At 38.2% G+C, this 12,030-nt stretch overlaps 1 protein-coding gene across 1 annotated transcript; it reads right to left on the reverse strand.

Annotated features, from left to right (window-relative positions):
- Positions 1–3,638: 3,638 nt before the first annotated feature.
- On the reverse strand, positions 3,639–6,973 carry LOC103480646 (flocculation protein FLO11-like). The gene is made up of 3 exons (XM_008435665.2): positions 6,800–6,973; positions 4,491–5,951; positions 3,639–4,387 (listed from the first exon to the last, which is right to left on the reverse strand). The coding sequence occupies exons 1-3, from the start codon at positions 6,831–6,833 to the stop codon at positions 3,651–3,653; spliced, it is 2,232 nt and encodes a 743-aa protein (XP_008433887.1). The 5' UTR covers positions 6,834–6,973; the 3' UTR covers positions 3,639–3,650.
- Between the last annotated feature and the right edge of the window lie 5,057 nt (positions 6,974–12,030).

The raw sequence follows: 12,030 nt of genomic DNA on the forward strand, positions 1-12,030 counted from the left end.
ATTTAAGTATTGATGTCAGCAGTGATGATAAGATGTTATTGTTTGCATGTCCAAATCATTTGGCTTTACTTTATGGTCTGAAAAGTTAGGTAGGCGCTTGAGTTTCTGGGATTGGAGGTCTGTTTTCTTAAACCTTGAGACTGTGAAAACAATACACACAGTGGGTGAATTACTAAAGACAGGCGCATTTGTTCCATTTGTTTTGCAACTAGCCTGGCAAGTTTTTAAAGCAATATGAGCTCCGATCAGTCACAGAGTGAGCCGCACAGCGTGATTGTATGATGTAGAAGCTGTTCTTCTTGGCAAAACAAATTCAAAAGCATTCAAGACATCTTGGCTTGATGTGACATTAATTTACTGTGTCACGGTAAATTAATGTCATGGCAAATTGATGTCTGTATAAAATTTGTGTTTATGCAGGCAAACAGGTTTACCTGTTTAATTACTAACATTTATCTTAAACTTCACTGACCTAAAACAACTATGAAAAACGCAGTTGAAAACTATGAGAACATGGCGAAGTACTTAGGGATAAATAAATAAAACATCTTATCAGTTCTAAAAGGTGAGAAAAGATTTTTGTTCTTTGCAATTGATAAAGAAATATTTGCGGCAGTTTTTGAAACATAAGTTGATCTCTTTAAAACTTATAATCCTCCTCACTGTGCATATGGTAAGACGAACCTCCATATCCAGCCTTGGTTGCCATATTTCCAGTTATTTTACGGGTTTTTTTTTTAGTAATTCCTAAGACTCAAGATATGGACAAGATCATCATACAGCTTGTTATAAAGGAGTCTTTTCTTTCCACTCTCACCTCATGCTTGCTTAGGAGAAGGAACTGTTCTAATGTCATCCAGTTGGGTCTGCGTCCTAGATAGTCACGTTTTTATTCCAACTATTAATTGTCTTACAGGTAGGATGCTGTGCTGTGCTTGCCACGGTGAACGTAGATTTTTGCATGCCAATTCGCACCTGCTTGTCAAACATGCTAAATATAAACCCAAAAGCAGCAACGCTAATCTGGTTCTGATCTAGTAAATTGAATTGCAGGTAGTACGTCACACATTTCCACATCCTCCTCCCTGTATTTTGCGCTTTCTGGTGATCAGCATATGCGCTGCATATTTTCGCAAACCATTTTGCTGATACGATCTTGTTTGCGTGTGGTTTGCGGATGAGATTTACGCACGGAAGTTTACACGTGTTCTTATATGTGGGAATCTCTTGAACCATAGCTCGACTGTATCGTAAGCATTCAACAACAGTGTGATGCAATTATACACGATGACCTTTCAAGCAAACAAAAACAGATCTATCATTCAGTCTCAATCCAAAATTCAAGTCTGCGCAATATTTAAACGTTTTTCTCATCATCAAATTCCTGCCTTCAGTGGTCAGAATGATGAGACATACATCAGTTTTATTCATTTATTTCACCACAGGTTAACAGCATTGTGACACGGTGTGAAACATTCACACACTCATCCCTGTAAACATCAAAATACGCTGTGACACCCGTACTTAATGCTGCACGATGGATCCACTGGCATTGAAGGATGTCGTAAACGGGAGGATCAGGAGGGAAGAGATCACCAGGACGATGATGACTGGCTTATAAATTGATTGAGCTTATAAGCAACCATTTGATTTTTTTGCTTCATCCAAGAAAAACACAATTCAACACAACAAATTAAATGAAGTAAGCAGCCCTACATGTGTAAGAAATTGCGTGCGTGACCGTCGTCTAAATACACAAAGAAATGTAAGTCACAAATGTGTTTTCGACATTTTGAAAATGTTACATGCATAAATGTGAATATTTAGAAAAACTGAAATCACCTTTTGAAAACTACATCCATGCAAAGACATTCAGTTAAACTGGTCTTACTGCACCAAGTATGCCGAAGGAGCAGCGTCTGTCATGATCACTGCTTATAGTCAAACAAGAGGCACGCTTCAGATCAAACCCACTATGAGAAACGTCACGACTACGACCAACATCATAAGCAGTGAATCTGCTTCATTTGAGCTGGAGAATGTAGAGGGTGGAGATGTGTTTGCTTTTGTTGCTTTTTTTTGTGTGTTTTATGGTTGGCTTATTTCAAAGCCACGGCAGGACATTGTTTCTCTTCATATACAGTGCGTAGTTTCTCACTGATGACACAGGCTGGCGTAGATAGAGGATGGGGGTATTAGAGAGGAAAGTGGCTGCTTTAAAGGTAAAACTGAAAGAAGAGTAATACAACAAATATACACATTGAGAGCATTTGTCTTTATTAAAAATGGACACATGTTGGGACATAAGGTCTGCATTGAACGTCCACATTGAGATTTTTAAATGTTATGTTGTGCAACTTTGTAATTAGACCTTTAAAATTGAATTTTGCTTTTTCCTAGTTGTAAAGATACACCAGACTTCATGTTGTTGATCCAGACGACAAAGAGCCTGGATGCAATCCACTTTAAGAGGAAAAAAAAAGAAGATTGATGACCGAAGACTTTCTGGAAAAAGTTTAAGTGCTAACCACTTTGCCACGGGGCACAGCATTGACAGAAAATGTACAAAATTAATTTTAAAAAATGTGCTTGATGTCTTCAATAATAGATTACAAGGTTATACAGTGGAACAAAGAAATCTGTTTCTAAAGCAATTATGACAAATGATGAAGTGAGGCATCGCATGAAACTTAAAACAAGATGTGTTTACCTCCCAATAGGTCGTAAACAGTTATATTATAAACAGTTATCCACATGTTGGACAAACAAAATGACGATACTTTATACTTTTCAACCTCAAAGTTCACCTTCAGACTGTAGTTCCTGTTGCACTGCGTTACCTTTGCACATAGGAGTTTGTTGTTTTGCTTTACACTGAAGATTTTGAAATGTTCCATCACCAGCTAATTCGGATTTTTACATATTTTGCAAAATAGAACATGTTGTAAACTAAAAATGCAGTGTAAGAAACCAAACTTTTATACAGTATTGTGTATATTAGGTAAATTACATAGTGATGTCTTTTCACTTTAGCATCTTGGGTACCATCATCTGTGTCACATTTATGACAGGCTGAATGTCACATGCAGTGTGTGCATTCGTGACAATTATAATATTATTAGTATTAACACTCATGTTGTGATGATGGTATGTGTGCAGTGATTACATGGAAGAAATTACATTTGGTAGCAAAATGAACATTGGCACATATTGGACGCTGTTGTAGCGGACATACAGACAAAAGTGAAATAAAGATTGGATTCTCCAAATAATAAACACATAGTTGGACTTGTCTACAAAATAAACATTATTTATTTATTTACTTTTGCATTTTTGCTAACCTATTAACCACTGCAAGCCAGTCTGGAACAACTAAAGTGCTGGATGTGGCCTACATGTTGTAAAATGCCCACATCAAGTTTTATTTCGAGTATTCCTATTGGCTCTCCAGATTTAAGTCGCTCTTTTGGACTAAATGTAAAGTCCTGAACAGTCGCAACATCTCCACAGAACAAAAGAGATTATAAGAAACCGTCCCAATAAAATTTTAACTCAAATATTGTTTTACATCAACATATGACAAATGTTTTAACGAGTAGTTTACAATGTTGTTTTCATTACCTGGTACCATTGGCAAACCTTGCTACAATTTAGTTTGTCGTTCCATCAGTTTTGTCTGCATCATTGGATAAAAACGTGATGCGCTCCACGACTTTATAATCAAAGACTAAAGGCTTCACAATAACAACCCTGGGACTGTATTTGAAAAGCACAGTCCTGTTTCGAGAAACAGGCACAGCGCTTGCATCGTATTCCAGTTGTGTTGTGCTTGCATGCCTGAGGTCAGCTGATGATGTGTATAAGTTGGAGTGTGTTGTCTCTGTGCTTCCATGCTCAGCTGCTGTGGATTTTACTGTAGCCTTCTCTATATTTGTAGCACTTGAATGAATTTTGTCTGTACCATTGGATAAAAACGTGATGCGCGCCACGACTGGATAATGAAAGACTAAAGGCTTCACAATAACAACCCTTGGACTGTATTTGAAAAACACAGTCCTGTTTCGAGAAACAGGCAAAGCGCTTGCATCGTATTCCAGTTGTGTTGTGTTTGCATGTCTGAGGTCAGCTGATGATGTGTATAAGTTGGAGTCTGTTGTCTCTGTGATTCCATGCTCAGCTGCTGTGGATTTTACCGTAGCCTTCTCCATATTTATATCACTTGAATGAGCTTCTTCTGCTGTGGAATGGGATGAACTCTGTGCTGGGACTGAAGACGAAGTGCTTCTTGATGTGCTAACTGGGACCAGTGAGATACTTTGATTTTTTTGTGAACTGGAAGATCCTAAACTTTGCGATGCGGATGAGTACTGATCCGTTGTCCATTCTGCTGCAGAAGCACAAGAAAAAAAGACGTTAGTTTGATTTGGATCTGTTGGTATGACTGTGGTAGTAATTTGATCATCAGTGGAAATGTTTGCGTCTTAACATACCTGATGCAGTCTCTGGTGCCTTAGGGGTAATTGTGTGTGCAGCTGTTTGTGGAGTTTCTTGAGCAGATGTAACTAAAGACACTGTGGTGTGTGGTGCAGTTTGTTTGGAAGTTTTGGGAAGTTGTGTCGTTAGTGATTCAGAGGTTGTTGAAGTCTCCAAACCTTGGGTGTTGGATTGTCCCGTTGAGCTTGTAATATGTGGCGAACCTTGTGGAGGTGAAACCATAGCCGATGACATTTTTTGTGCTTGAAAATCCATTGATACATTCTGTGTTGATTTGAAAGTTATTTCGGAAGCAATGGAGGATTTGGTTGACCGAGTTGTTTTACTTGCTTCTGCATCTGCAGTTTGTGTTTCAGTTGTTAAATTTAAAGTAATTTGTCCTGAGGTGTTTTGAAAATGTGTTGTGAAAGATGTTATATCATTCTTCCTTGGTGTTTGTAATTCACTGCTTGAAGCTGCTGCTGCTCGTGTTACAAGTGGATGGGAAGATGTTGACTTTCTGGTTGTTCCTGTTGCAGACGTTTCTAATAAGGGTGGCAGAGGTCTTGTCGTGTCCTCCATCATTTGTGCCTGTGTATAATGCACAGTAGATGTCCCAGTTTTCGCTGTACGTAAAGCAGCTGGTTCTGTAGACTCCATTTGAGTCTCCGTTGTAGAGGTGTCTGGTTTTGTGGTTCCTGCAGAGCTTTGTGTTGAGGCCGAGTCAGTCTTTAAAGAGTCAGAGCTTTGATTCTCTGCTGAAGTTGGTTCTCCTGTGCCTGAAACTACAGCGTAGTCTGTTGTAGCTTTAGAGTCAGTCATCGGGCTTGCCTCAGATGATATTTTTTGCCCTGATTGCGTATTTCGTTTCGCCATTGTGTTTATTGTTCGTGAAGGTGTAGTACCCTCTGTTGCATCAGAGTCTTTTGTCTCTGTTTGCGACTGGGTAGACATTTTGGTTGTTTTCATGTCGGTTTGTACGTTTCGAGGAATGTCTGATAAAGTGGTTGAAAGCTTGTTTGTCTGTGATTCAGAGGATCCTTGTGTGGGAATGCTTACTGACATTGTCTCACTTTGTGATAATGGTGAAGAAATGCTGGTGGGTGTGTTGCCACCTTCGATATCTGAAGTCTGCAGAGCCTCCAATGGCGTCGTACCAGAGATGCGTTCAGCCTCAGCTGATGCGGGAGCCTCACATGAAAATGATGAGTTCCCCTCAGAAAATGTAGTGGCTGGTTGGCTTGTTTCTGAACCAGATGATTGAGTGGTTTTGCAACATTCTTGGGCATATATCTCGGGTGTAGAAGACATGATGCTTTCTTCAACTGATACGTTGTTACTGATGATTTTCCCTGATGACGTTGTTGTTTTTCCAACATAAAATTGTGTTGTGTTTCCGATAGTGCTATTTGTTGGTGTACTAATATTTAATTGTGTAGGTTCGGTTTGTTGACTCACTATGTGAGTTATGCAGATAGCTGTGCAAGATGGAAAGAATACATATGAGAGTAGTCAGGTAAGATAAATATGTATCTAAATATTAACTATTATTTTAAGCAATATGAGGTTGATTTGTGAAAGATGGGACAAAGCTCCCTTTTTGAAGTCTGTGATGGAAAAACAAAACCTACATGATGTGAGTAATACATTTCATTCTTACAGAATAAAGTAAAAGTTCATAGCTAGACACACAGTTACACCAAATCACTGGGAATCACTTATTGGTGTTAAGCTATTGTTTCTTTGGCCAACAACAGCAGCTGGCAGCTGGTGAAAATGTATCTAAAATTCTTATTTGAAATTGGATCCAGACTAAGTTCTCTTTCAAAGCACTCCTCAGTCAGACTTCAGGAAGCTTTTTATTCCTGAATTAGCCTGGTAAAAACCAATCCCTCATCCTTCATCTGAGCTCTTGGATATTGAGAAACAATTCATTCCTGGACAAATTTTAGTCCGTCATGCTTGTAATGTGACAGTTTGACACTATGAAGTCAATGGGAGAAAACCCACTGAGTTGTGAAGCAAAATTGTAATTGAGCAGAATTACAGAAGAAGAGAATGGCTAGGTTATTCCTGAAAGGTCCATCAGCCATATTCAGGTGCCAAACTACAAAAAAAACATCTTCTCAAAAGGCAGGCTCTGAATGACCTTCAGAAAACCTGCAGAATGGTAATGAAGAATATTTTAAAAGATAACTACAACTGTCGGGCTACTTTAAAGCCAGAGACATCCAGCTCTTGACAAGCCGGATATTTGTCCATCTTGTCCTGTAACCAGTTTTCCAAATCTTTGGTGTAGCATCTAAACCTGCAGTAGATTACTCACCTGCCAACAAGTTCACAAGGAATCCTCCATTCATGGTGGCAGCTGATGGTTATCTTTTATTTCTGTCTGCAAAAGAGAAAGAGGAATAAATTCAAAGGTTTTTTTCTAAGATAGACAAACGTCTTGCATACTGACTTTACACTCCTTTTGTCCGGTTTGTGACAAAGAAGATTCAATGGCATTTTTAAGTGATTTGTCACTCCAGCCTGTCTCATGCTTTTTTTTTTTAAATCTATCAGATTCTACATTTAATTTTGTCACATATTACCTAAATCCTTTCATTTTTGGGTTTTTAGGTTTTTGAGAATCTAAGCGTCTCTGGGGCAAAATTTATCCAGTGGTGTTTTGTTTTTAATAACCACAGTGTTCAATGTGTCTGTGAGCTTAACAAGTAATTTCAAATCTGGGTCAGTTTGTGCAATAACTAAAACTAAATCCTTACTGGCATCAGCGCTTTAAGGAAGTCATGGTGTCTACGGTTGAACTACAGTTTACCAGTGCCGTTTTTGACAGTGGATCACAGTAATTAAAGGAACTAAAGTATTGTATCTGAATACAATGGCTGTTAAGTTTTAACAACAGCCAGACATAATGATACATCTGTAAGCTACCCTGTCTGTTCTGTGGAGCAATGACTGCTGCTTTGTTGAAGGTATTGTGTGGAAATGTGCCTGCCGGTGTTGGAGCTGCTTCTGAAGGGTTAGGCTCTGTTGTGACGCTCACGACAGAAACTTTCACAGGTTACGTCGGGTGAACCCAACCATAATTAAAGTTACAATCCACTGATTCAACTTGCACTCTTGAAGAGTCAACAGTTTTCAAAAAGGATTACCGACTTATTGTCCGCACCGGCTTTGTCTATTCAAGCATACAAACAAAATGTAGAGGTCCGATTTAGAGTCGCTGATGTTATTAGAGTCCCTGTCTAAAAGAAAAAAAAAACAAAAACAATGAGCACCAGAAGAATATACTGTAAGGTTGTACAGTCAAATGGTACAAATGCTATGTTATTATCCAGCTTAGCAGTCACATGTTTCTTTCTTTTGTTTTCTTAAGAACTTCCGTGAGCAAACCTTGGTACTGTTCTGGGATTTTCGCAGCATTATCTCCATAGCTCATTTATTTCCTTCATTGTTATGACATATTCAAAATATGCAGCATTTTCCTTCCTGTTCTGCATTTCAAAGTTCCTCATTCTGATATCACAAATGGGTGTTATAACTTATTAGATCAAGTATTAATCAGAGTGAAACTCGTTTCTCCTAAGCAAATATCAATACAGAAAGGTTATTACAGATTCTTTAGCGTTGATCACTTTTGATGACAGTGAATGGGCACAAATCCTAAAGCAGATTTGAGAAAGATTTGTCACAACAATTCAGTTTACAAATCAGTGTATAAGAAAGTTTTCACTCTTTATCTTAACCTTGTGTGTCATAAATAAACACAAAACAAGCTGCAATCTTGCCGAAGGCTGTCAAAGCCAGAAGTAAAGCTCATTATAAGGTAGAAAATGTTTCACCTTCATCTGGTTAGACGTTCCAGAAGCTTATTTATAAAGGACTTAAACTAATATGGCTGTTAAACTCTCATTAGTCACTGGCACAACAATCCTTGCTTTCAAATTCCAAAGAAACTAAGATGCAAGTTCCTTTCTTGCCGTGTTTTAAGGTGTTTTAGCTTGTGGAACTGCTTGGGGAGAAGAGACAAAATCAAGACGTTTGATAGATTCAACCCAAACACACTTCCTGTTCAGTGATGGCTCTTCTTGTTCCCTTCACTTCTATCTCAACTCAACTGTCTTCACTGTTTATAATGATTGTCCTCAAAGCAAAATGTTTCATTTTCCCATAAAATATAAACAAACCACTCAGTCCTGGATTGACCATCTGGGCGTAGATGCTGTTTTCTCTCACAGTGTGCAGGTCTGAATGTTTCTTTTTTTTGGTGAACTACGTATCCGACACCAGTGACCTCGAGTTAAGATGCCTCATCATTTGACTGGATTAGTCTCTGTCTAAAACTGAATCCTGTTTTACCCCTCAGCCCTCATTCTCGATGCTCAACAAAACTTTTTTTAGAACGGGCCAAACCAGTTGTTTCTGTGGAGCAGCAGGACGCCTCAGGTGTGCAGCTTCCTGCACCTCAAAAACCGAGATTCTTCAGATGCGTGCTTGAAAGCTAACGAGGAGAAGACATGTCTGCAAATCACTCACAAGTGTAAGCATTGTCTCAGTCGCTATATTTCAAAGTGACACGATGTGTAAGTGCTCTGATTGCATTCAGTGTCGATGTATCTGCCGGAGAGTTTCTCTGTCGAACATGTGTACTTTCACAAGAATAGAGTCATGGAAAGCGCTGGAATTTTTCTAGTGAAAAATAACTATATAAAAGTATCTGATCTTTTGAAATGTTGTACTTGCTGTCAGGATAATAATGACTGGATTACATAGATTACAGAGAAGTCTGCACTGTCAGAAAAACGACAAAGGCAATTCTGGTTGAAACGGGTCTATATATTTATAGACATCAAAATTACTTAGATGTGCTTTTTTTTTTAATCTAGAATATGCTTAATCGTCTGCTTCTTCACCTGGTACATAAACTCAGCTGACTCTCATATCCTGGATGACTGAAGATCTACACTAAGGCGCCTGAACAAAAAATATTGAAAATTAAACCATGCATGTTAAACTGCAGCTCAAGTTTGTCAAAATGTAACCCCATAGCCCAGGTTGTGCGCGATATACCCTTTGATGAAATGGCATCCTCCAATGTGGTGGAACAGTGAAAGATGAGATGTCCTAATAAAACTGTGTGTTGATATCTAAACGTGGTTAAAAAAAAATCAAAGACGGAAATACATGCTAGTCGTCTGGATGTCTTTATTTAGAAATGTTTACTAGTCCCTTAACTGTAGCTGAAATGTAATGGGTGAAAAGACATCCGATATCGAAATATGGTTAAAATGTGAAAAATTAAAAGAATTATTGATGTCTAAATGTGTTTTGTGTTTTCATTGGCTACAAGTAGAAAATCATCATAAAAACGTAAATGTGTAATTAATCTATAGAATGTGTTTCATCTGGTAAATTGAGTTATTCAAATAAATAAGCTTCTTAATAAGATACACATTTATTAAACATGACTGTTACCTACATGGAGGATCGACAACAAACTACAAGTTGACCGTCAACATTGAAGTTAAGGCAGAGCTGACGTGAGGCCGTATTTATGGGCTGGACAAACATCTGAAGAATTTTTTTTTATCAAAACCCAGAGGTTCACAGAGAAGGTTTCTGGTTTCATTGCTTACTTGAATCAAGAACGGTAATATGGATCCCTAGATGTTATCACACCACATTCAAAATTGCAATGAACTTCCAGCAATTGTAGTTGTTTTCAACATCCTCCTGTTGTTTTTCTAAATGGATGGACGAACCGCAGGGATGTGAGAGGAATTTTGGCTGTGCAGTTGAGTGTGGAGGTCACAGTGGGATGTTTAGCAGGTTTGGTGATCTGAGAACTCACTCACACCTAAAGACACTTTTTTTAGCCTGCAGGGATGTCCTGGTCACTGCTACAAAGTTACTAGAAACCTTTTTTTTTATTTTTTAGAAACTCTGAAGAAAAGTACAAATTGTTCATAGCAAGCTCTGTTAGAGCAATCACCAGGAAACAAATCGCAGCAACAGCAGCCGTCCATGGTAATTGCTAGAAATTTCTACAAAATGTCAATTCTTCATCTTTTTTTTCTCCCCCCTTCTTCTCCACCCATGTCCACATACAATGTTTTTTTTTTATAATGTGTTTTCTCCTGCAGGATTGATGAAGTTATCACACGTGAGCTTATGAATAATAATTTCCTGCAAGTTTCAACACGTACAAATTTCAGAGCGGGCTCGATCTGACAGACAAGAAAATCGAGAAGCCGGTTGTGCCAACCCAAAGTTTATCACGAGGCTCGAAATGTACGAATTATACGAGGTTAGACTCACCTTTTTTATCAGTCTGATACAATATCTTGACAAAATCGCCAGTTCATTTATAAGTTTGAACAAAACTAAAAGAAAAACAACAACGGAGTTAAGCTAATTTTCCGGAAACCTGTTCTTCCTGCATTAGCAGCTGCAGCGGCTGCGCCTCGCTGCATAAAGTCAAATATGTAAATTGAACAACTTTGACTCCTGTATGTAACAGCAGATTTAAACACAGACAAGGACAGAGAAAACTTTGCTTTATGCTCCCACGTTAAGTGCTGGATTTTAACATTTATTTGAAAAAGAGAGATTGAACGCTGCCAAACAAGCTGAAAATACTGAGAAATACTTTGCTGCCAAAAAAAACATACCGAGCCTTAAAGAGTACTTATTTTTATACCTCAAAGGGTGGTGAAGAATTTAAAATATTCCATAAAAAATAAATATCCTATGCTGTCTCTGTGGGAATCTTAGTCACTTTTTTGAACAGCGTTTAAATCTAACAGCAAGTGCACAAAACACAGCACAGAAAAGTTTGTAAAACAAATGACTAAAATCTGTGCATACCTCACAAATCCTTACAAATACAAAACATGAAATTGGGTTTACATTTGCCTCTACAGGCTGACGATGCTACTGGTCATCTCTGCCACTACAGAACATGTCTTTCTCTGTCTCCCTTAATCTCTGGTGTCGATACTGTGAAATATTTGATAAATGATTCTATGTTCAGCTAATCAATGTCTGAAATAAACAGCAATCTCCTGCAGTTCATTTCCTCACAATACTGGTTCGTGCCGAAACTTTAAGCCAGCATTAGTCTTAATGTCAAGAAATCCCAAACACTAATTAATCTGTCACTGTGAGAAGTTTTGCAATTAGTCATCTGCATGATTATTTTCTATTTCCTGGATGCTTGTTTAGATGTTACTTGCAGATAGAGCAACATCATATTTCCTGTTCATCCACAATCCGCGCTGCTCTTGCCTGGTTGCCATGAGAACACAGCACAACACAGACTGTAGCTTCTTTCCGCCCTGATATTACTCAACATCAAGGGCATTGCTAATGCGATAAGATGTTTGATAGCAAAATTCACCCCATACCTGAATGTCTTTTGCTAGGCTTTTATGTTTGCAGCCATAAATGATTAGTTTCCATCGACATTTTTTTTTTCTATTTTATTTTTAGCCGTTCGCCGGTTTGATCTTTTTTGTTTGAACCCGAACTTCGCAGAAATAACTCTGCGCC

This window comes from Poecilia reticulata, linkage group LG18 (assembly GCF_000633615.1).
Source record: "Poecilia reticulata strain Guanapo linkage group LG18, Guppy_female_1.0+MT, whole genome shotgun sequence".
NCBI classification, from domain to species: domain Eukaryota; kingdom Metazoa; phylum Chordata; class Actinopteri; order Cyprinodontiformes; family Poeciliidae; genus Poecilia; species Poecilia reticulata.